Below are 26,047 nucleotides of genomic sequence, written 5' to 3'. Positions count from 1 at the left end.
CGTCCAAGCTGGTTCATATTAAGCGATGGTTAATCCTTAAGATGGTTGCAGGCGTTTAACGGACATAATTGAATTAAATGACAAAGGGAGGGATGAAGGATCTGTTCACACACTACAGATAATCGCCGTCTGTAATGTTGCAGACGGTTAACCATCGCTTACACATTACAGATAATCGCCGTCTGTACTAACAAAGGGAGGGATGAAGCATCTGTTATCACAACACTCCAAAGCGTCAGATGGCCAGCACTTAACCATCCATCTTAAGCGCTTGCTTGCAGATGGCGAGGGAGCTGATCGTCTTCTTTAAGACTCTGACCGGAGAGCATAGCAGTTGAAGCTTGAAATTTTGAAACAAATGAAACTCAGAAATAAAGCCTTAAATCGCGAACGGCCGAGCGTCTTGGTCTGCACTGTATATAGCTTTTGGACTCTATTTGAAGAAGATGACGAACAATGTGTTATTTTTAAGAATAATTTTGATATTTTCAAAATTCTTAAATTAAATTGTCGTATTTTAAAAATTCAAATACTAAATTGTTGCATTTTAAAATTTGGGTACGAAATTGAAACTCAGCCTCAGGATACTATCGGGAATTTTTCCTTTTTTTTTATTTTATGTATTAACATTCAAAAAATAGAACATAGAGCAAATTTGCTAATGAAGTTCTTCTCTTTAATAGCCTTTTGTACCATCTCGCGTTTCTGGATGCTTCTAAGACCCTTTGAAGTTTGAGATCAGTTATGAAAATCTGGGCCCACCATCATCATAGTGAGCAACTTAACAAATTAACATGTTTGATCATTTAAAGACCTTAGCATTGTGGCCACCTAAGCCCAGCTTAGCCCACTATGTTATAAATATATACTAGCGAGGACCCGTGCGATGCACGGGATTTATTAAGCACAAGCTAAATAAATAGAAAGGGTTAGTTACTAAAATACCCCTTATAGTTTTATGGATTTAATAAAATCTACCCTATAGTTAAAATTTACTACAACACCACTTATAATTTGTAATGGATTTAATCAATCTTCCATTAAATGATAGTGAAAAATGACAATGTTGACCCTAATGTTCATTAAATAAATTTGATTAAAAGAAAATAAAAACAAAAATACCATTTTTGCCATTTATAAGACACGAGCAACCACTTAAGCATCGGAGTGTTCCCGTCGGGCAAGCCCTCGGGGATTCCTCTTCTTCCTCATCTCAGGTATCTTTCAAGAGCCACGTGAGTGCCAGCTAGGAGTGACCAGATCGCGCTACATCATTTGGCGCCGTCTGTGGGATACGCTTCAAAAAGCCTTTCTCTAAACCTTCACAGTTCTCTCTTCCTTGACAAAACTCAGCATTCATGGCTTCCTCAACCAACGTTGGACGAAGCATGGAGATGGATAACTCCAGGGAACAACCCCAGGTTCCCACGGTCTGCATAGGGCAGTTCACCATCCCTCTTTCGGTGGACGGAGTCCCCAGCCTGAACGTGCCGCGAGCAACGACGCCTGTGGGTGTTCCCCTTCCTTCCTCTGTAGAAACGACCTTTGCTGAACCAACTGTCGTTCCTCTGGCGGCCAGCCAGAACCAGCTCGACGACCTGATGCAATGCATGCGGGCCATGCAAGCCCAAGTGCAGTAGCTCCAACAACACCAGCTTTATCAGCAGCAAGTGCTGCACCACGTCTCCCAGTACCACTACCAGCAACAGTTCCCCCAGCTGCCTCAACCTCAGCTTCAACAGCCGCAGCTCCCGCCTCGGCACCCAGCCTCACAGCGAGCTGGGTCTCGCCGCCCGGACGAACGCTCTTCTCGCCAAGGAGAAGCCTCCCAAAACCCTTCCAAGGGCCAGGCCTCCTCCCACAGTAGAAAAGAAAGACTGGCCACCCCGGTCTCGCCGCAGGCGGTCAGGTTCGGAGGACCCCAGCACGCCAGGTCCACATCACCTCGGCAGTTGAAGTTTGAAACCCCGCATCTAGAGAACCGATTCAAGATCCTAGCTGCTGACTCCAAGCAGGATCCCTCTGTCCGCAGCCATCACCAGCGGCCCGAGCTACTTCCTGCCCAAACCATTCCTGATAGCACAGAGGTAAGCAACACATACGCCGAGCCTGCGAAGAAGTAGAGACGCCACCGCCGAGCTCGCCGATCTGCCACCCACAACCTGCCCGAGCTCGAGGGCAAAGAAGAGGTAAGCTCGGGCGAAGTTAAGGCTCCCCTCCTTTTAGTTCCGCCCCCCCCTATCTTTTGAACTCCTGACAGTCCCAATGCCTAAAGATTTCAAGCTCCCCCCTCTTGACAAGTATGACGGGTCGTTTGACCCAAATGACCACGTAGACGCCTTTTAGTTGCAGATGCACCTGGCGAGAGCCAGTGAGTCGTGCATGTGCGTGGCCTTCTCCACCACTTTCAAAGGAGTAGCCCGCACATGGTACCGAAACCTGGCACCCGGATCAATAAGAAGTTGGGCGCAGTTCGCGAAAGCCTTCACGTCCCACTTCGTCACCAGCAAGCGGTGCCCGCGAACTGAAGAAAGCCTCCTCAACATAGTGCAGAGAGAGGGAGAGTCCATCTAGAGCTTGCATGCAAATACTGCGCCTGGATCTCGCCGTGCGCCTCGCAGCAGCCAAGAAAGGCGTGACGCATAAAGAGTTCAAGTGGCACATGGTTGTCAACCAACCAACGACCATAACCGAATTCCTTAAGTTCACGGACAGGTTCATAGCCATAGAGGAAGAGATCAACCAGAAGGGCGAAGGCGCGCCCGAGAAGAGGAAAAGGGAAGGAGAGCCTTCCAGTCAAGGGGACAACCGAAAGAAAAAAGATGTAGCTCGGGGGGCAAAGCCGAGTCAGTCGTTCCGAGCTCCCGTACCGGACCGAATTGATTAAACCCCACTGAACGCGAAGCGGGCCGAAATCTTGATGGCGATCAAGGATGCCCCGTATGTGAAGTGGCCACCCCATTTGAGGGGGAATCCCAACAGCAGGCCGGCCGAACAGTCATAGAGGCAGCCTCCAGAAGAGAGGCCAGTTTGGGGCACCATCCACGTGATAATGGGAGGCTCAATCGTCGCGGGTTGTACTTCAACAACAGCTCGGACGTCAGTTCGTGAAGCCGCCCGAGAAGAACAGAATCCTCCGAAGCAGCCGAGGACAGAAGAGCCAATTCTCTTCACGGAGGATGATGCGCGAGGGGTCCCCTACCCCCACGATGATGCGCTTGTGATAAAGCTGAGGATCAACGACTTCGAGGTCAGGCGCGTGCTCGTTGACTCGGGCAGCTCGACAGATATTCTATTCAAAGCCGCGTTCGACCAGCTTCAGTTGCAGAGAAGTGACTTGAAGCTCGCGAACACTCCTTTGGTGGGCTTCAACGGAGAAAAAGTCCGGCCCCTTGGGAAGGTAATAGTACCTGTGGAAGTCGGCACATGGCCCTGCGTAGTCACACTCAACCACGACGTCTTGGTGGTCGGGACCCCCTCCCCAAACAATGCCATAATAGGTCGGCCGATCACTCACGTCCTACGGGCGGTGGTCTCCACTTACCATTTGGCAATGAAGTTCCCTATAGACTTTGGTGTGAGGGTAGCGCGAGGCAACCAGCTCGAGTCCCGCAAGTGCTATGTCGTCGCCCTAAAGGGAAAGACCAAGGTGGCCGACGACCTTGAACTGGAGCGGCCTACGGAGCAAGAAGAAGAACAAGATGCACCCACAGAAGAAACAATCGTTGTTCCAACCTCAGCCGCAGACCTAGTTTGGACGCTTCAAATCAGTGCTTCCGTCCTGGAACCTCTACGATCCAAACTGGCCCGTTAGACAGAAGAAACGCAACCTAGCCCCGGAGCGGTGAAAAGCGGTCGACGAGGAGGTCGAGAAGCTCCTCGCAGGTGACTTCATAAGAGAAGTCCATTACCCGAGCTAGGTAGCCAACCCCGTTCTGGTAATGAAGGCTAACGGCAAGTGGCGCATTTGCGTCGACTACACCGACCTAAACCGAGCCTGCCCGAAAGACTGCTTCCCGCTCCCCAGAATTGACCGTTTGGTGGACGCGACCTCAGGGCATGAGTTTCTGAGTTTCTTAGACGCCTATTCGGGCTATAACCAAATCAAGGTGGACCCGGCAGACGAAGAAAAGACTACCTACATCACGGAGTTCGGTCTATACTTTTACAAAGTTATGCCCTTTGGGTTGAAAAACGCAGGGGCAACCTTTCAAAGGCTTGTAAATAAGTTGTTTGCACCATTAATTGACAGAAAAGTAGAATGCTATGTAGACGACATGGTCGTCAAAACTCAATTTTCGCATGAATTAATACAAGACTTGCATTCTGTTTTTGAAATTTTGTGTAAGTTTAATATGAGATTGAACCCAAATAAGTATATATTCGGTGTGACCTCGGGTAAATTCCTAGGATACATCGTTAACCGGCGCGGCATTGAGGCCAACCCGGATAAGATTAAGGCTATCTTAGATATGAAACCACCCCGGAAGTTGAAGGAAGTCCAGAGGTTGAATGGCCGCATAGCCGCCCTGAGCCGCTTCATGTCCAAATCGGCGGACCGCTGTCTGCCATTCTTTAAGGCAATTAAGAGCAAAGCGTTTGAGTGGACCCAAGACTGCCAACTCGCGTTTGACGAGCTCAAAAAATACCTCGCTAGTGTGTCGATCTTAAACCGACCCGATGAGGGCGATGTTTTGGAACTGTACCTCTCGGCGAGCGACGAAGTGGTCAGTTCGGTACTAATAAAGGAAGTAGATCGGGTCCAACGACCCATCTATTATGTTAGTAAAATATTGTAGGGATCAGAGACGAGATATCCAGAGATAGAAAAGCTAGAATATGCCCTGGTAATTGTAGCTCGGAAGCTCCGCCCGTACTTCTAGGCTCACACTGTAATCGTCCTCACCGAAAAACCTCTGAGGCAAGTCTTACTTAAATCCGAGGTCTCTGGTCGGTTGATGAAGTGGGCCATTGAGCTCAGCGAGTACGACCTCCAGTACAAGCTGCGAATTGCCATTAAGGCCCAACCCTTAGCAGATTTCATCGCCGAGTGCACATTCAGTTTCAAAACTCCCAGGCCAGTTGAGCACGAGGTCCCCAGTTCGGGTGAGCCTAAAGCTCCCAGGCCGGTTGAGTCTGAGCCTCGTGAGGTAGCAGCCAGTGTGGCATCTCTCCTAGTTCAGCCAAGCGCGAGTTGGGATGACGAGCCCTGGATCCTTCACGTAGATGGCTCCTCGAACCAACAGGGCAGCAGAGCCGGAATAGTCCTGCCCGGCCCAAGTGGCACAAAACTGGAGTACGCGCTATGCTTTGAGTTTGCAGCATCTAACAATGAAGCGGAGTACAAGGCGTTGATAGCTGGACTAGCTTTAGCCAGAGAAGTAAAAGCCAAGCACATCGTTATCTACAGCAACTCCCAGCTTGTCGTCAACCAGGTCACTGGCGAGTACGAAGCTCGCGAGCCGACCATGGTCGCCTACTTAGCCAAAGTCAAAGAGGCCCTGCTCAACTTCCAATCACACTTCATCAGACAAATCCCTAGGTCGGAGAACGCTGAGGCCGACGCCCTGTCCAGGTTAGCCAGCACCAGGGACATCACCATGAGAACCGTGTACATAGAGGACCTGCCTCGGCCTAGCATTCTTGGGGGGCAGGGGAGGTCGCTCCCGTCGTTTAAGCAGAGTTGAGCTGGATTGACCCGCTTGCGAGCTTCTTGCTATACGGGACCCTCCTTGCAGATCGCAATGCAGCCAGAAAGGTGCAGCGCCAGGCAGCCAAATATGTCATGATAGACGAACGATTATACCGGAGATCCTACACGCTCCTCTACCTGCGTTGCTTGTGACCTACCAAAGCCGAGCTCGTACTCTGCGACACTCATGAGGGTCTGTGCGGCAGACACTTGGGGGGCAGGGCCCTCGCCCAAAAGGCACTTCGACAGGGGTATTATTGGCCAACAATGAAAGCAGACGTTATTGAGCTCGTTAGAAAATGTGACAAATGCCAGAAGCACGCCAACATTCACCACCAACCCGCTGCCGACCTCAAGTATCTCACCAGCCCGTGGCGTTTTGCACAATGGGGCATCGATCTACTCGGGTCATTCCCGCCGGCAATAGGTGGGAGGAAGTTCTTAGTAGTAGCAGTGGATTAGTTCACCAAGTGGGTAGAGGTTGAACCCCTTGTAACGATCACAGCCCGGAACGTCCAAAACTTCTTTTGGAAGAGCATTGTGTGCCGCTTCGCGTTACCTCGGGTACTGATCTCTGACAACGGCAAGCAGTTCGAGGACATCAAATTCCAAGACTGGTGCCAAGACATGGGAATCCGACAAAATTTTACTTCAGTCGCACACCCTCAAGCAAACGGTCAAGCAGAAGTCACAAACAGAGCCATCCTCCGCGGACTGAAGGCACGGTTAGACCGAGCTAAAGGGTTGTGGGCAGATGAGCTACCCAGTGTTCTATGGGCCTACCGGACCACGAAGAAGACCGCCATGGGAGAAACCCCCTTCAACCTCACCTACGGCACCAAAGCAGTTATCCCCGCAGAGATCGAAGTACCTACGTTGTGACTAGAAGCATACAGTGATCAAACGAACGAAGATGAGCTGCGTACCAACCTCGATCTCCTTGACGAAGTAAGGGACCTCGCGTACTTCAGGACCGTAGCCTACCAGTAGAGAGTAGCTCGGTACTATAATGCCAGGGTCAAGAAGTGGAACCTCCGCGTTGGCGACCTGGTCCTTCGTAAAGTTATGGTTCCTGAGCCCAGCGCTGGCAAGCTCAGATCTAACTGGGAAGGACCTTACTGAGTGAAACGAGTACTCGGGGAAGGAACGTCCGAGCTCGAGACCCTCGAAGGGAAACAAGTACCTCGGGCATGGAATATTGTCAACTTAAGACAATACTATCTGTAACAATTGAGCAGGCCACGAGTCGCTCCCCGAGCCTAAGGACTAAAATACCGAGTTAACATGACCTCGGCACAATAGGACCCAGTCGCTTCTATGGCATGGGTGAACTCTCGAAGAGCGGACTACAAGCCGCTCCCCTAGCCTAAGGGCCAAAGCACCGAGCTAACAAGAAGGCCTCGGCACTACATAAGACCTAGCCTCCTTAACGACATAGGCTAAGTACCCTAAATACCCAAGGCATAGGCAGCTCGGGTGTAAACCCTACGGCGCGCAGCCCGCCCTGGCGTATCACAGGTTGAACTCGGTAGGGACAACCGATGTCCACCTAACCTAGATGAAGATAGGTCGGGCATATGCCCTACTATGTCACTCACCTCGGTGTGCCCTATCACATCACCCCGACTGAACCTTGGTCTGCTCCAGAGCGTCATCGAAGATCTCCGTCTTCTCCTTGATATCGGCCTTAAGAGACTCCACCTCATGCTCCAAGGCCTCCTTCGTTTCCTTGAGGGCCTGCATCTCGAGCTGCGAAGCCTTCTGGGCCATTTTGAGGCTTTCCACCTCGAGCTTCAGGGCTTCCTGACCAACTCGGAGCCCGTTCACCTCGGCCTACAGCTTGACCCGTTCGCGGGCCAACTCCTACCTCTCTAACGCCAAGGCGTCATTCAGGCTCCTCTGAGCGGCGGCAGCACTCTCCAACTGATGAACCTTGTCCTGTGTTGCCTTCAGCTCGGCATGAGCCACGCGGGACAACTCCTCAGTAGCCAAAGCGCGCCTCAAGTGTTGTCAGATTGGAGAGTCAAGGTGTGCACGGCAGTGTTTGCCTAGTAGAAGGAAACTAGTTAGTAAAAAAAAAGGGGGGGGGGGGATAGAGTGTTGGCTCACGGAATACGAACTTACCACCATGATGTGGGTTGCAGCGCGCCCCCCGAGCTGACCTGGGGAGAGTTCGGCCCAACTCACGACCTCTGCATTGATGACGCTCCTCTTACTTCAGTCGAGGCTGACCTCGGGATCCAAGATGGACTCCTCCCCCTCTCCAGTCCCTGAACTGGATGCCGCCGCATCTGCAGCGTGGTGAGCCGACTCTTCAGTGGCCTCAGCAGTCGCCCCAGCCGAACTCAGAGCCTCAAAGGCTGCCTCGGCTGGCTCGTCCACCAACCCCTCCACAGCCTCAGGCTTTTGGGGTGGAAAATCATCCTCCAGATCTATCACCGGAGGGGCATTGTTGAGCTCGGTCTCAGGGGTGGGAGCCCGGGGATGATCGGGCTCGGGGGAGGGAGCCCTCGGCGACTCCACACGAGCCTTCTTGGCAGTCCGCTTCTTCCTCTTTTTCATTTGGTTGAGGAGCCTAGAAGCCGTAATCCTCTCTTCTTCATCCATGGGACCTGCAACAAAGTTGGTGTCAGTAAACCCGAAGACACCAAGCAGATAAAAGCGAAGCACCAAAAGATAGAAATAGACCTACCCGGGCTCAAACCGGCCTGAACGAGCTTCTCTTCGGTGATGTACTCCCGATGATCAAGCTCAGCCTGAGCCCACGAATGAAAGGTCTCCCACGTCTGCTGGTTGAGGGCGATGCTGGTAGCCTGGGTAGCCACCCTCCAGCTAGTAAGGAAGGGTCACCCTATGCTGGCTCGGACCACAAAATAATCCCGCTTCCAGGCCGGGACCTTGCTCGGGAATTTATGCAGCAACTTGAAGCTTGGGCGAGGAGACAAGTAGTAGACCTGCCCATGCTCGGGGGAAGCGCTAGAGGCGCTCTTCTTTATTAGCAGTATGGAGTAGAGTATGTACGCGTCCAAAGAGAACTGTTGTTCGCGACAAAGGGAAATGGTTACCACCAAATTCCGAATGGAATTGGGGTGAAGCTGATCCAACGTGATGCTGAAACGCCCCAACACCTCGGGGATAAGGGGTGAAGAGGGAGATGAAGCCCACCGGCGAGTTGTTCCCTGAAGATCACGACCTCATCCGGACCGTGCTCCTAGGGAAAATTTCCGGTGGGATGGCTGTAGGAGTACTCTGAAGGAAGGTTAAACTACTGAATCAGGTCTTGGAGCCTCTCTAGCGTCAGAGTAGAGGGACCGAACTGGTCCGGCATCCGACCTCGATGAGAGGTGGACGCCAGTTTACCCGAAGTTGCCCGTGCCTCGTGGGAAGGCCGGGCAGCAGAAGGGTCACCATGACCCGAGGTGCCCGCCTCGGGTTCGTCTGAGGAACTACCCCCACTATACATAACGAAGAACGAATTGAGAAAAAGAAAAGAGGAAAGACTTGGGGACTCACTAGAAAAAGACGAAACCGAGCTGGAAGACCCGAGCTGGAGACCTCAGACGCGAGCTCAAGGCAAAAAACACTTAGCGACGAAGGAAAATGGCCAGAATTATACTATTTATAGACGCGGGGCCCGGTAGCCAATTGTCAAGATTGGATCAATCCAACGGACCTCAAAGAAACAAGGCTGCGGGACTCTCAAGGCGAATTTGATATAGCGCGTTTTTTGGCATCCGCGCAGCATAAAGCGCATGATGTCTGTGTGTGAATTGCACAAGACACGGGTTTTTCCCTCCGTGCAAACTGAATACCTAACCGGTCCGGCCACTAAACCGCCCAACATTGCGGTGTGAGTACCGAGCCAAATCCACCCGGCAAACCATGAACTCCTCGCACTAGGGCCCCGTCCCCAGCACGAGGAGTGAGGGGCAATTGATGGAAGACGATTTGGCCTGACCCCGTGGCCCAAGGACACGTGCACGTAACCTGGCTTGGTGAACAGCTCAGCCTGACAGCGTAGTCTCGACTCAACGGGAGGGGCACGCCGAGTCGAGGACTCACAACTCGGCAAGTCAAGCAACTCGCCGAGGACTAATACCTCGGTAACTTAAACTCCCGCCTAGCTCGGAGAGCCCGGGCTCCCCCCAAGGAGCCCCGAGCTTCCCCCCGCCAAGGAGGGAGCACCTCGGTGCTTCGAGGCAGGGACGGACCTGCCCCAGGCAGCCCGGTACGTGGCAGCCTGGTAAGCTGCAAGAAGGAGGGCAGGAAGACCTCCTGCCCTACCACCATACCCGACAAGTCTGGGGACAACAACCATACAGCGTCGTGCCTGCCACCTTTAGAGGGTGCCTTACACCTGACTGGCACATACCCTGCGATGATGGCCCCGTGCGTGCCACCTCAGCCATGCCAGTAACGACTGCGGCAGGCTGACAATGGCGGTTATACCCACCCTATCAGAGGCCAATGGGCCAGATGCAACGGATTTCTGCTATAAGGAGCTTAGTATCAAGGAGGACAGGTATTATCTTCTACACTCGCGCTATCTGCACTCTTAGCCTTCATCTTCTCCCTTCTTCTCCTACAGAGTACTAACTTAAGCATCGGAGTGTTCCCGCCGGGCAAGCCCCCGGGGATTCCTCTTCTTCCTCATCTCAGGTATCTTTCAGGAGCCACGTGAGTGCCAGATAGGAGTGACCGGATCACGCTACATCAATTGTGTCTACCTGATCTAGACTATAATAAAGGGTAAATTGATGAAACCTTGTTAAAGTTTTTGATCATTGCTAAAACCTGATCTGGATTGTAAAAAAAGGTAAATTGTTGAAACCTCTGTTAAAGTTTTTGATCGTTGCTGAAACTTTTTTTGAAGTTTTGTAATTGTAATCACCTCCCTGAAACTTTTTGACATAGTTGCAAGTAGACCCTTTCTGTTGGGAGTTTAGCTTCAGTCCAAGCACCCTCAGTTAGGGCATTGTTCGCTCAATTGGAGGACGTGCCATGCGCCCTCCAATTCATGTAAACGGTTGAAGCATGTGAGGGATGCTCCATGCCGTTTGTTACGCAAAACCCATTTTTTTCGAGTACTCTCCTCTCCTCTCCTCTCCCTTGAGTGTCGCAGGGGAGTGACTCATTCTCTTCTCCCTCTCTCCCCCCATCCACCCAGCGACGACTTAACATCCATTACCACCGGTGACAAACAACCATCACCGGTGGACGGATCAACCTCAAGTATTTTCTTCTTTGCATCTCTTCTTCTTCCATGAAAACTAACCCTAATCATTTTGGATGGCAGCCATCATCACCGGATACCGGCATCCGACAACCACTACCAGCCACCGAAGGTCTCTTCTCCCTCTCTCTCCCCCCATCCACCCGGCAGCGACTTAACAACCATTGTCGGTGGTCTCTTCTCTCTCTGCATCTTTTCTTTGTGAACCATATTCCATAAACAACAATTCAGTTACTATAGAACCATTATCACTAAAACTGGTTAGAAAAGTTTGAAGAGAGTGAAAATAGTTTCGTTCATTACTTTATGAACTGTTGTATGTAGAACGTACTCGCTGCCTCTTCTCTGTGCTGCATAGGGAGATAAAATAATAATAACAGGGAGCTAAGTTAAGAGTATCCCAAATTAGAACTGCTAATAATATCAAAAGAGCACTTGGGCAAGAGCTGTCAACTATTAGATCTGCCTAGTTTTAAGTGGGCTCCATTTATAGTATGGAGGTGGATAATTAGGGTCGAAAACAGTGGATCGTCTTGGGTTAGTAATGGGGCCTTTGTATGATTTAATCCTGATGATGCAAACATGCAGTTACTCTGTAGTAATGCTTCTCATGAGTTCATCCTTCATCCCTTCTCACCCATAACCCACAGTAATGAGCTCTTGTGCAAAGCATGTCCAAGTGCACTTTGCAACAATGCACACTGTCAATCGGAAATCAGATAAAGGACAACTTACGACGATTTACGATCCTTTCCTCGTTAATGGCAGGTGGTGGTCGCATTGCAATCTTGTTGCATTTTATTACGGTAGAAGACTCCAAGGAAGAGTTCCCACTCGAACTCTGCAAGTGATAAGAAACCAGCAAGAGATAAGAACTAATAATAGATTTGTATCAATCTCCTAGATAATTTTAGAATCCTACTATATATGTACTTTATCTCTGTCTATAAATACAACAGCAAGCCGATCGGCTGTGTATGCTTTTCTCTTCCAAATTGTTATTTTAAGTCTTTTACGTTTTGATGAAGAGGAGCCCAACTCAATCCTATACTCTGGAGAAATAAAGCTTGGTGCCTGCAATAAGGTCACGGTTTTGTAGTGACAAGAAAAACACAGCGACCCACACACACACACAGAGATGGCTGATGATAATTATGGTCGAGTAGTTTACGTTCGAGTACACATTTTTTCTTGGGTAGTCCTACCGCTAAGCCTTCTCCAACCCAAGTCTAACACCGTGCGGCGTCCGAACCAACAATCCCAAAGTCTACAGCTCATCTGAGCAGTAGGCTGAAAATGAAATAAATACTAGAGAGAGAAAGAGAGAGAGAGAGGTGCAAGCAATGGGAAACCTTTCATGATCTTACGAGGAGAGAACATGAAAAGACAAGCTTGGAACACTAGAACAGGTGTTCGGCTTCAGTCCAGGCACCCTCAGTTAGTCCATTACTACCGCTGGTGATAGTTGTTTGTCGCCACTAGGTGAATGTGGGGAGAGAGAGGGAGAAGAGAACGAGTCACTCCCCTGCGACACTCAAGGGAGAGGAGAGGAGGGTACTCGAAAAAAATGGGTTTTGCTTAACTAACATCGTGAAGCATCCCTCGCATGCTTCAGCCGTTTACACGAATTGGAGGACGTGAGGACTTAAGCCAAACTCTTTTGACTGAGGGTGCATCCCTCACATGCTTTGACCGTTTACACAAATTGGCACGTCCTCCAATTGCGCGAACAGTGTCTTGACTGACGGTGCTTAGACTGAAGCCCAACTCTTCTGTTTGAAAAATAAACCAATTTCTGAAAAAAGATTAAAAGGGTTTAATGGATCTAATTGAAACTACCAAACTTCAAGGGAGATTTCAGCAACAGTCAGAAATTCAAGGGGAGGTTTTAGCAATTTACCCTATAAAAAAGATGTGTCCAAATCATTTTTCTCTAGTTATTTCCAATAATTAATAATTAGTGAAGTTATAATGGTCTATAATCTTACCAATACTATATTAATCACCAAGATTGACCATATAAATTTATTTATCTGTTGGAATGAGTGGAGAGTATATATTCCCTCAAGGAGAGAGAGAGAGAGTAGTAACACTATGGCAATCCATTCCTTCTCAATCTTAACCTTATTCTTCCATCTCATTATCCAAAAAAGCTGAAAAGTACTAAATTGCTTCTGATTATGAAGCAAAAAGACAAAAAAAAAATTCAAAAGAAGCACACTAATAAAATTTCAAAGTACAGTTGCAGATTGCAGATCTTTTCTTGGTAGAAGTATAGTAGCATAGCAAAATGACTAAACGATTTCCAACCAATTCTAGACTCAGATGTATATCCACTACTTCGTTATTTCTCAACTCATCAATTCCTCCTCTGCCTAAGTTCTATTTTAGTTCATCCTAGGTCTGAACATGCTCCATGCCTCTAACTTGACAATTTGAATAGCTTCAGTCCCATTGTTAAATGCATACAAATGAGCATTCTCAGCTACTGCATGGAGGGGATAAACTCGAGATGTAATGCATGTCTTCCCTCCAGCACCGAAGCTTTCCACAACAGAGTGATCAATCTGAAGCAGTTCATCAATTAAAACCAAATTAGAAGATAGATCAAGAGCAGAAAAAGACCAATAAAATTTAAGTAATGTTTACAAAGGTTGAAGTCATACCAAACTCCTAAGAGATAGCACTCCATCTTCTAAATCTACATCTACAAAACCTCCAAAGGATGGTTTATACACCTCTGTCCTTAAAGAGGACCTGTTGTTTATAGCAAGGTAGACCAAAGAAAAATCAAGTCAGTGAGTATGTACATGAGGATCTAGCTACAAATATATGTGGGGATTAAGAACATAGCAACAAACCTGGTCTGGTCAGAGCACATGAGCACAACATGTTTCTTTTGAGCTTTGAAAATCCTAAAGAAAACAGATGTGTATTCATCTAGATTGCTGGAAGCCAATGTCAACAACCCAAAGGGGCCTACACCACCCTCAACAGTGGCACCCTTGTGGCCACAGAGCTGCTGTGGATCGACCCAATTAGGATCAAAGGGCTCAGCTTTGTCCAGATTTTTGAAACTGAATGTGACTTCAACATCAGCCTGTGAAGACCATATTGGCATGAAAATCAGTGGGCTGAAGAGTGAAGAGGCTTACTCAAATATGAAAGTGAACCAGAGAAAGGAGAAACTTATATCTAACCAACCTGTGCAACTGATATTCCTTTAACCTCCACAATACCTCCCTTATTGAGGTTTACTTTACTCATATGGACTCCATTTAGCCTTAGAGATTCAACCTCTTGGATCGGCCATTGAATTAGTTGTTTTCCACTTTTGTCAAGCCACAGCTTCCTTGGTATTGTCTGAAGCAACAACACAAACAGATTGAACAAAATATAAAGCACTAGTAGACTGACCAGTTGCTTGCTAGTTGCTAGAAACTTACTTGAATGCCAGCCCAGCCTTTTGCAATATCGTCGGCAGCAGTATCAGACTCATTAGCCCAGCCCCACAAAATCCTTCTCTTCTTCCCAGCATCAAAGAATGTCTTCGATGCATAGAAATTCCCATAATCATATCTCAGCCCCATTGCATTATCAGGAGATGTGTTATCAGGTACATAGCGATCCTTCTCTGGAAAATATTTGCCCACTGTGTAGTACTCAAACCTTGTAACGTCAAGACTGACCTTAAAAACATGCTTAACGCCATGGCCGCCTCTAGATGTATCCAGTCCATCTTCACCTTCCAGAGAAACAGGGAAGAAATCTGGGCACTCCCACATGCCTATCTTAGCCACAGAGTGAAGAGGGTGCTGCGCTTTGGTCCATGTTACGAAGTTTCTGCTCCTGTAAAGAAGGGCCATCCCCCTGCTTCCTCTCTTGTGCCCAACCAGAACTCTCCAGCGCCCATCCTTTCCCATCCATGCAGTGGTCGGGTCACGGAATGCACTCGCATTGACGCCTTGCACGGGCGCCATCAATGGGTTGTAACGAGGCTTAACCCACTCCCTGAGGTATGGGTCGGACAGGTTCTTCGGCACTGCGATGTTCTGAACCTGCCGATTCTGGGTGTCGATGCCGGTGTAGAGGATAACAGGTTTGTTGCCTGGGAGGATCGTCGCCGACCCAGACCAACAGCCATTGATGTCGAATGGTTCAGAGGGAAATATGGCTGGTTCGAGAGGAACCCAGTTGATCAAATCAAATGATATCGAATGGGCCCAGACAATGTTGCCCCAGACTGCACCTTTGGGGTTGTATTGGTAGAACAGATGGTAGACGCCATTGTAATACATGGGACCTGTTTCATTTACATCAGTCGAGCGCGGAAGACGGAATCAGATTCAGACCCAATAACAGGAAAGAAAATATGGTTCGAGAGACAAGAACCCAGAAAGGAAAGAAAGTCGGAACAACTTACCATTTGGATCTGTAGGTTAGTTTGTTGCAGGGAATCGAACGCCATTGAAGAGGAAAGAAAGAGAGAGGTCAGAGACATTAGCATTTGAACAGGAAACAATCAAAATAATATACCGCAAATATGAAAAGCAGGAAAGAAAGATGTCATTGCTCTAGTACTCTACTTCTAATTATGGTAACAGAACTACAAATAAATTTTAAAACCAAAAACGGGAGGATAAGTATGACAGTTCATCAGATAGCAGTAGGGAACAAGGACTTCAAAATTTAAATGGGCTGTGGCATGTGGGGGTGGGGATCAAAGTGGATTCCAGTCTGACATCAAGAAACGATAAAAGGAAAGAAAAACTTCTGCTTTTAAACCCCGGATCAAAATCCATGGTGGGACACTATTGAATTTATTTCCTATCTTCAAAGTTCAAACTAGTGCAGAAACATCCAAAACTCGGCATTCTTCTGGCCTTCTGAGGAGAAGAAGTAATAAAATAATAACAACAAAAATAATAAAAAAATATCGAAGCAGGACAGAAGTCAAAGAAGTTCTGGGTTCCCCTTGCACGGGACAATTGGCCAAGAATCAGGTTCTATTCCTGCATCGAACCAACCAAAAACTGAAAAAGAAGTACTGAGTTTGACAGACAATAAGAGAAGAACACAAAATTGAGGGAAATTTGTTAACAAATTCTGTGAATTTCTCTCATTTCTATCAAACCAAATCAGCCTTTTAGTGTAATATAATCCACATTATGAGGATAATTCTAGATTAAATAAATACTTTTGGCCCGACAGGGAATCATGGGGAAACATGAAGCCAACCAGACGACAGCATTCAATGCTTTTGGCCTATTGCCATCAATCATGCAGCGCATGTTAGCAATTTCCTCCCATTCATGCTAAAACACGCCTAAAATAAGAAATTGCGGCTTCCATCCTTTCCGTTGCACCACCCGTTGAGATTGAGATTACTGCAGCAACGATTAAGAAGGAAAGCCTCCGAAGCGCATATTAGAGTGCGCCATTCATAGAGAGAGAGAGAATCAGAGAGAAGAGCGTACGCACCATTAATCCAATTCTTGGGGGGTTGAAAGTGGTAGCCAGTTCTCTGCAGTTGGTTGACTTTGGCCGCTGCAAGAGACTGGTATTCTGGGAAGATCCTGTGAGACGCTTCGACGACGCCATTATTGCTTCTCAGATTACTGAAACAGAAGCCATAAAAGAAGATCAAGGCCCAACAAAGGGTAGCCATTACTGAAGAGAAAGAGAATGAATGAAGAGGGAAGACGAGCAGAGCAACCAGCGAGAGGGAAGACGACTGCGTAGTCGGGTCCTGGCGGGAGGAAGAGAGTATTTATGGTTGGTGGTAAGATCAGTAGATTACTCCGCACTTCCGCAGTCCGCACATTGAAATGGGTGTTGATTTGGGCACGTTAATATTGTGAAAAGACATAAAAAACCCTGCTTAGTTGACAGGGTTTGTTTTGAGTGAGTTTGGAAAGAGTAAAAATGTAATATGTAAAGTGAAAAACCTTATTATTTTGTATTATTTACGCTGTATATACTGGGGAATTAATAAATGGGATGTGCCCAAATCATTCCCCATTGAAACACGAGACTCAGTGGGAAATTGGGAATAGAAATTACTAAAATTTCGCCAACTTCCCTGATTTTTCTCTGCCTCTGCTTTATCGTAAAAATGTACATTGCTCGGCGCCCATTGGTCCACGTAGTCTTCCATCTTTATTTTTGGGAATGTAATCGAGTTTGAATCCGTTGGTTTATCCAGCGAAAGTCAACGATGATGAGTGATGACGCCACGAAGATACAACTGATAGATAGAGAGAGTGTGTGTGTGAGAGATTTGTTATCTGCTTCGTCCGATCACGGCGATTAAGCAAAGTTAGGGTTTTGAAAAGTAAAATTGAAGATATCAAATAAATTACTTAAGGTTAAGTTTGAAAAGATAATTAATGTAAATATATACAGATTAAATACATACAAAATATAAAGTTTTATATATATTTACATTTATACTCCTTTCAATTAGTTCTTTTTGCGTTAAAAATCCTTCGATCCGAATTTTTTACTTTTGTCACAAATATCTCCCTCTATTCCTCAGTTAACTTAAAAAAATATTTATTGAACTGTTTTAGAATTTTCAAATTTTCAAATCCTCAAACTGCCCTTTTCATATTTATTTGGACATTTATGATTGGATTAGTTTTTCTAAATATAATATTAAAGTTTTATATTTTAAAATGAAGAGGGATATTCATGTCAACGAAATGAAATAAGAATTTAAATAAACTTGTTGCCCTATGTCAATGAAATGATTTTTGTTATTTTAGTCAATTTACTTTAGAGAAAAATGAAGTATTTTTGGGTCAATTAGGGTTAGGGCTGTTTATAAGAAGGCCCAACCCGACCAACCCGAACCGACCCAACCCGAGTCAGCCGGGTTTTCATCAGCATCGGTCGATTTTGGGTTGGGCAAAATCATAAACCGATATATCGGGTTAGTTTCGGTTTTCTTATGTGAAAACCGAAACCGACTCGAACCAATTAGTTTTCTAGTTCGGTAGTTCCTAATTTCCTACTTAACTAGTCTTCTACTAGAACTAGAATAGCTCTATCTTCTAGTTCTTACTTAACTAAATTGTATCTATCCTAATTTCTATAGTCTTTTACACCAAATAGGCAACCCATTAGTCAATTACAATTAGAATTAGGTGCCCTTCTAGTTCTAGGCTTCTCTATCATTTTTGTACAGGAGTAAAACCGAAACCGACCCAAACCGATCCAACCCGACTCAAACCGACTAGGTCAGTTTTGCCTATCAATGGGTCGGTTTCGGTTTCCACCTCATGTAACCCGACCAAGTCGGGTCGGTTGGGAAAACCCCTGTAAACCGACCCAACCCGACCCATGAACAGTCCTAATTAGGGTGTAAGACAAAAGTACGAGGAAAAGAAAATAAGAAAAATTCATGTGGCCATTTAAGTAATTTAATGCATCCTGATGTCTAATATAATGGCCAGTGGGCTATTTTGTGGCAAAGTGAATAAGGGGGGGTATTTGTCACAAAAGAAAGTTTACGGTGGTAATTTTCACCGACCCTATAGTACAAGAAAATTTTGTAATTTACCCCTTTTATAAAAGTGGCAACCGAACCCCTCATTATTTTTTTTCTCCCTAGTGCTCTTTTGTGTATCTATTTGAGTGATATTTGGTGCCAAGCTACCTCCTCTTAATTTTACCAAAAAAAGAGTTAAAAGCAAAAGAATGTCCCATAAGAATGATGTCAAAAAGACATCATAGCTTTATAAACAAATAAAGATATTAGTGTTTTTGTTGGAAAAAAAAGAGAGAAAAATAAAGTATGAAGCAAAAGGAGAATATATGATTCTTTTTTTTGTTGAACCCATGAAAAAACTTAGAAATTTGGTGTGAAATATAATCTGAATTCCGATCTATTTAAATTTCATTTATAATTAATAAAAATTAATAAAATTTAGCCACTCTCATTAGGGATTGTAACTTGGATTGAATTTAGACCATCTAACCTAAATAAATATTATTTAGGTCAAAAAAAATGTGTTTATTCCTTTTAGCCCTAATTTCTCTTAATAAATCCTATGCATCGTACAGATCTCAAATTAATAATTAATTATAAACAAATTAAAATATTAGTCCATACGAAAAAGAAACCATAATAACCAATCAGTCAGTATTCATTCAAAATCATGTGGGTTTCGGATTGGTTTAAATTTTCAAGTCGGTATCATACCTACCCTAATTTTTCAGCATCCCTAATAAACAATTCTGCCTCAATTATTGTTTTTTGGTTATATGTTTTCCGTTCTTGTTTGTGTTTTTTGTGTCTGAATTGAATTGTAGTAGTGTGTTGTTTTCTATCAATGTTTTAAACATTGAGTTGGAACCTGAATCTCTTTGGCCACCTGTTATGGGTCAGCAGTTTGATCACTCGATTCAAATAGATCAATCCAAAAAAAAATTTAAAAAAAATAATTACAAATAATTAAATAAAAAATTGCCTAAAACTGCTGTTTTGGCAAAAAAAAAAGTTTGGGGTTGAAACGGAACCGATATCGTGACTGGTCTGAGCCAAATGCACCAACCATCCAAGTCAATGGCGAATCGAAAACCATGATGTTTAAATTTTTTATTAAAAAAAATTAAATGTTTTTACCCCTAATCTTAACATACTGGGAGAAATATTAAGAATAATATTATGAGGGCAAGATTCGAAATATTGCAATGTATGAATATCAGTTTTCAGGGTCATCAATATTCTAATTATGTGGTGACTAGAAGCTAAAATAGAAGTTAAAATAATAAAAAATGGTCTTAGTAAATCCTCAATAAAATATCAGTATTTTAAATCTTGTTAGATTGTTTTAAAACCCCACGTATAAGGCATCTATTTTTTTTAAGCCCATAGGCTTAGCATTAATCAACTCAAATTACAACCACTCTCCACGAGATCAACGATGAAGGAAGGGGGGAAAGACCAAGAAATTGTCTGAATACAGGAAAGAGCAAATTTGGCCAAACGATGAGCCACTTTGTTACAATTCCTTGATGCTATAGTTTTGTAGTTGACGAATAAGCCTCTTGCACTCTGCCATCACCAATCTGAGTCACCATGGTGGTTCAGAATTTTCCACCAACAAGAGGTCAACAATAAATTTAGCATCACTCTCAATAACTGTATTAGAAAAATTTCAAGATAAGGCCAATCTTAACCCTTCAAGGATAGCTTGGGATTTCACTTCTAGGGCTGGACAAAGAGATAGGGGGCAGCTCTAGCACAAATGCAATGACCACGGTCATCTCTGACAATAATTCCTACACCAGACCGATTTTGGGCCAAAGCACCATCCACGTTGATTTTGAAAAAACCCAGAGGGGGGTTTTGTCAGCTAAGTATTTCACTTACTTCTGGAGGTGAAGCTTGTGGTGCCATATTGTTTCTTTTGTTCTTCATTGCCATTTCTAGGCCTCGGTGGGCATTAGTAATGATAGAGAAAGGGCCGAATGGCTTGTTTTCAAAAACAACCTGATTTCTGCCCCTCCAAATATGTTACATGACTGGCAAGGCTAGAGCAAAGGTGTGGTGGATTTACTACTCAGCTTCAACATCCAAACCAGACTGTAAAAGTGACTGGACACTCAAAAAAGTAAATGGTCCCTTGTTTCCCTCACTCTATGGCACAATGGGCAGTTCACATCAATATTTGGGACATGCTTCTGAAGGGAAGATGGAATTGGTAATAGATTGTAAATACATCTCCAAACAAAGAATAACACTCTTTGTGGGGTAGTGGTAAAAGACCAAAACTGCTTCCATGTGAAGTTTCCCGCAATAATTCCATCTTGTAAGGATAATGGGTCCAAATTACTTATAAGCATGTAAACTAATAAAGTAGAAAACTTGTCTGAAGGTGTCACATGCCACACAACTTTATCATTTAATACGTTTCCAGGTGGAGGGAGTGATATAGACAAAATGGCTTCACATGATGTATCATCAAAAAGACTTTCAACTCTCTTAGCTCTCCAAATCATTGAGTTGTGAGATTGCACTTGTTTCTTGCTTAAGTCTTGGTATAAAGCCATTAGGTAAGCAAGGGTCTGTTGTTACTTGCATGTCCCACTCATCACCGATTTATCATCTACACCCCAATCTTAAGAACTGTCTGCACTTTAAGATACCACTCCCGATTAATGAAACATTGTTGAACGCCATAAATTAAGCTTATACGGCATCTATTAATTTTGATAAAGTTTAAATTGAGTACCGTGAAATTAAACTTATATTTGTCACACCATAAATATTTGTGTGCATCGAATTATACACATGAAAATAACAGTTTTTTATGGGACAAGCAAGAAATCTCAGCGGATCAGCTTCTCACGTCATGAGACCCAGTGGGATACGGTGTCAAAAAAAAAAAAAAAGAACGCGTATCAATACAAAGAGAGGGTGTAACAGTTGATTTACATCTCATTTGATTTCCACGTATCAGCATTTGGCATATTGTTATAACCAGGTTTGTATAATAAATAGATTTAGACCTGGCAAAAAATTAACAGGATTAACTAGGTCTCATGACTACTTGAATTTGAGAACGACTTATGACCTTATTTTAATAGGATCTGTCCTTGTATAGATTTATACCTCTGTATCCTTGAATTTGAGAATGACCCAACCCAGAAAATACTGGGTTGGGTTGGGTTATCAATAAACCCACTAATCCGTGTAAATGGGACTATTTAAGTACTTTTAGAAGTTTTTACTTTTTAATCTTTATTCTTTATTCTTTAGAATTATTAAATGTTCAAGTTTTTATTTTATTTTTAAAATTTCGAGGTTAACTCCTTTAATTTTAGCATTTTTCATGTATTTATTCTTTATTTTTTTAAGTTTCAATTTTTTTTGGATGACACAGATTGATGCGTGTATCAATCCTAACCCGAACATTTAGAATTATGATCTAGCATTTACCAACCTAACCCAAAGTGTCTTGGTCCAACCTGAACCCGATTCACCCAACCCAATTGCCAAGCCTAGATAAATTGGATTGGACCATGATCCAATCAGATGATCAATTGATGGGTTTGCTTGTAGGTGGGTTACCTAACTTCTGACATGACCAAATTAATGTCCTAATGACAGATCAAAACCTACGGGTGCTAATCAGGCCGGGTTAGGTCCGGTTAAGTTCAATCCCAACCCAAACCTAAAACTTGAGGTTGGGTTTAGGTTGAGTACAGTTTGGGGAGTTCATCTCCGATTGGTCCATTTTTTTTCTATTTTCTTTTGTCAAATGTATTTACTTATTTTCATTTGCAGTAAAATAATGCATTAATATATAGATATATACATTTATAGGTGCATGGTTGTATATACATGCATGCATGAATAGAAAATATTACTTATAATGCGTAAATGCATATTTATATGATACTTATACATGTAAATATGAAGTTAGACTCAGGTTGGGTGGATTGGTCAACGCCTCAACCCTAATTTTACCCAAAGTTAGATTGAGTTAATACTTTTCAACCCTAATCCTAATCCGAACTTTAACCAACCCTACTTTTTTCAGACTGCGTTTAAACTAACCCGGCCCAAGTTGTAGTCCTATCTAAACCAATCAGCTTCTAAATTATGGATCCAATCAAAGATCGACAAAGAATCCAAAATTCAATATTTGGTTTGGTGGCATGTGGTTCTCAGAAGAGATATTTAGTGCTAAATCATGAATGCCTACAAACTTTTGACTTGTCACATAATTAATCTATTTTCCATGTTTTACAACATGTAAAATGCTCCACCAAACAAATTTTTGTCACCAATTGGGAATAATGATATTGGAGGAATTGAGGATGTATAGTGTCAAAGAGGGGGGCTGTTGAAAGTTTTAAATTATTGTGAGTGTAGATGAAGTAAAAATTTGTGGGATGGATTTCAATGGGATTTCCCCTAATTTCAGATGACCACAGTAAAAGAAGACAATTTATGTGAACATGGATTTGGTTAAACCACATTTTGGTCTATTTAATTTAAAATTGAACAAAGGCATTCTTGAAATTTCAACCAAAAAAAATAATAATGTTGATTACATGCCTAAGGGGAGATTAGTAGGGTACAATTTGGATGGGCTCAAGTTGGAAATTTGTTAAAATTTGATTAGGCCTGGCCCAATGCAGCCTGACCAAAAGCCCATCTCTTTTTCATTTTGGGGACCTAAGCCCATTAAAACATTCACCAAAAAGAGAAGAAAAGAAATCAAAAGAGACATGACAGACACATGATACCTTGTAACTACACTAATGTAGAAAATACCATGGTTTTCAAAACCGGACCAGACCAAACGGTCGGACTGGAAAAACCGGGAACCGGTCATGACCGGTTCCGTTTTTCTCCAAAACCGGATATTTGCAAAAAACATTGATTTGGTCAATAAACCATTAACCCAGGCGGTTGAACCGTTTGAAGCGTTCAACGGTTTGACCATTTTATTTTTTTTATTTTTAATTTTTTTTGTCAGAATAGACCGACCATTCGATTCAAACGGTTGGACAATTCGACCCAAAAACCACTGGACCCCTGACTGGTTCGGTCTCCGGGTCTCGGTTTTAAAAACCTTGGAAAATACAACCCTATTTAAGACCAAGATGGCAGCCTAGAACCTGAGCCAAGAAAGGAGAAGCAGCATCTACTCTTACCTGACTAGCTGCCATAACCAGATTCACCACTGCCACTTCCACTTTCACAACTATCTAATACAGCCATAACTGTCACATTCACCGGGACAAATTTCTTCACAACCACCACTATTTTCACAGTCGCCACCACCACCACCACCCCCTTTTTTTTTTCCTACTTTAGGATCCATTACCACCTTCTTCACAACCACTTTCGGCAGCCTTCATCAGCCCCACCACCGGCTTTTGGCAGAGTTCCAAATCTTCAACGCCTTGAGTAGTGGTAGCATTATAAATCCTGTGCTTATCATGGCGTGGGCGACAGCTAGTCTTTGCAGAAATTGAACAATGAAAGGAGTAGCAAACCTCTACCACTATTTCTTTGCCAACACCACTGTCACTTGACTCACTTCCATTTCATCCACCACCACCACCATCACTGCTATTACCACCTTCAGCCCCACTTTCACTGCCACCTTTCACAACAATGTAAAGTTAGTACATGACAAACTACTTTTCTGCACGCGAGAGATTACTAGTTGAGATAAAGAGGGGGGAATTAAGTGGAAAGAGGGAAGATAATCTAAAAAAGAAATTTGCCATTAATCTACTATACCAAAATTGAGGCAGGGCTTACTTTGCACGGGTGCAAATCATGGTTTCCAAAACTGAACTGGACCGGAAAATTGGAAATTGGTCAGGTGATCAGTCCTATTTTACTCCAGAACCGTTATTTTTCCAAAAACTGTTGATTTGGTCAGTAAATCATTGATCCATGCGATCAAATCATTTGAACCGTCCAATGGTTTTGGCTATTATTTTTATTTTTTATTTTTTGTCAAAACGGGGCCGTCCATTCAATTTGAATGATTGAACCATTCAACCCAGAAATCGGACCCCTGACCGGTTCATTGTCCGATTCAATTTTAAAAGTCTTGATGCAAATGCTTGTAAAAACAAACGAAATCATGCAGATTCTGGTTCTTCACTTTTTTGGTTTAGATTTTACATTGCTGTGTTTCTTTTTTGGTGTAAAATGATGTTTCCTACCTTACATGGCAGAAAAAGAAGGTGGAGAAAAGGATGTAAATCCTTGCTGTTAGATAAACCTTGCAGACCTCTTGAAGCAATGGCCTGATTGGCATCATCTTCCTGATTGACTGCAAGTGGTTTTAAGTGCTGATTCTTCTGCTGCTTCGAAAAACAGGATTTTCCATCCGATTTGCACGGTTCTTGATTTGTCTTTCCCTCTGGTTCTGTTCTTGGTGTTTCTTTATTGTATGGTTTTAATGGATTCCCTTTCTTATCAAGAAAAAAGCCTTACCGTTTCAAGTGCAAACTTAAATGCAAAGTTTATACTAGGGTTGTAATGGAGTTGGATTCTTGGATTTTGATCACATTAGGGGTCTCATGTGTTTTTGTGGTTTTTAAATCCTAAACAAGGCAAGTATTGAGTTCGAGCTCAAATAGGCTTGGCTCACTATCGAGTTCAAGCCGAGTCAAGCAAACATATGAGCTTCTGAGTCAAGCTGAATTGAAGCTAATATTTTTAGCTTGAATCGAGTTCCAGCCCAATTCAAGCCTTGTGCTTTTTAACATTTGGTTTGATTAGGCTCGTACCCATCCCTAGATTAGGCTCTGCCACATCCAATTCAAACTGATTATTAATATTTAAATCCAAATGTAATCTAAAATCTGATAGGACTTGGGGGTATTTTTTCATTAATTTTAAAATAAAAATTTTAAAGATCACTTTTAATTTATGCATATAAAATATTGAATTTATTATATTTGTGTGATATGTACATTATAAAATTTATGAAAAAATACAGAGAAATTACCTTGTACTTTGAAATTTGAATCTAGTGACAGTTAGGTCTCCAAACTGTCATTTGCAACGTAGAGCTATCTTGTATTTTTCAAATTCCAAAATTTTACTCCCATATAAGCATTCTGTTAGTTTTGAGCTTTTAAGAAACCATTTTGCTTCTCATTTATTGCATCTCCAAAACCTAGGCTTTAAACCTCATGGTGAATGCTCTACCTCTTTCAATATTCTCTTTCATCTCTCTTTCAAAAATGAAAAGAAAAAAATTCAAAACTTAAATTTTGGAAATGTAATAAAGGAGAGTGCAAAATGATCTCATAAAAGTTTAAAATTGGCAAAATGCTATTACAGCAGGAACAAAGTGTTGGAAGCTGAAAATACAAAATAGTGATCTGTCAGAAATGAAAGTTTGGGAAGCCCCCCTTTAAAATTTAATTGTAGTTACACATTAATTGAACAGATCATCCTAATCCAAAATATTTAATCCCACCATTTGCAATTGGCTCAGTTGGGAAGGAGTAGAAATACAAATATGTACAGTATAAGTACTTACAAAATATAAGGTTTTGCACTTTACACATTTGTATTTGAACTCCTTCCCAATTGAGGGCTCAGTTTAGAAAGAGTACAAATGCAAATA

At 43.7% G+C, this 26,047-nt stretch overlaps 1 protein-coding gene across 1 annotated transcript; it reads right to left on the bottom strand.

The window, feature by feature from the left end:
* Positions 1 to 13,006: 13,006 nt before the first annotated feature.
* On the bottom strand, positions 13,007 to 15,680 carry LOC104607641 (beta-fructofuranosidase, insoluble isoenzyme 1-like). The gene is made up of 6 exons (XM_010273317.3): positions 15,349 to 15,680; positions 14,372 to 15,228; positions 14,130 to 14,288; positions 13,787 to 14,025; positions 13,592 to 13,682; positions 13,007 to 13,492 (listed from the first exon to the last, which is right to left on the bottom strand). Exons 2-6 carry the CDS (start codon positions 15,221 to 15,223, stop codon positions 13,313 to 13,315), a joined length of 1,521 nt encoding a protein of 506 aa, XP_010271619.2. The 5' UTR covers positions 15,224 to 15,228; positions 15,349 to 15,680; the 3' UTR covers positions 13,007 to 13,312.
* Between the last annotated feature and the right edge of the window lie 10,367 nt (positions 15,681 to 26,047).

Source organism: Nelumbo nucifera, chromosome 2, assembly GCF_055504915.1.
Source record: "Nelumbo nucifera cultivar China Antique chromosome 2, China Antique-T2T, whole genome shotgun sequence".
Taxonomy (NCBI): Eukaryota; Viridiplantae; Streptophyta; class Magnoliopsida; order Proteales; family Nelumbonaceae; genus Nelumbo; species Nelumbo nucifera.
This window is presented reverse-complemented; position numbering and strand designations above follow the sequence as displayed.

Coding starts and splice junctions, on each gene's coding strand:
- LOC104607641 (XM_010273317.3), bottom strand. CDS start 15,223: ATGTATTACAATGGCGTCTACCATCTGTTCTACCAATACAACCCCAAA. Junction 14,026..14,129: donor AAGGAATATCAGTTGCACAG/GTTGGTTAGATA, acceptor TGGTCTTCACAG/GCTGATGTTGAAGTCACATT. Junction 13,493..13,591: donor TGCTATCTCTTAGGAGTTTG/GTATGACTTCAA, acceptor GAACTGCTTCAG/ATTGATCACTCTGTTGTGGA.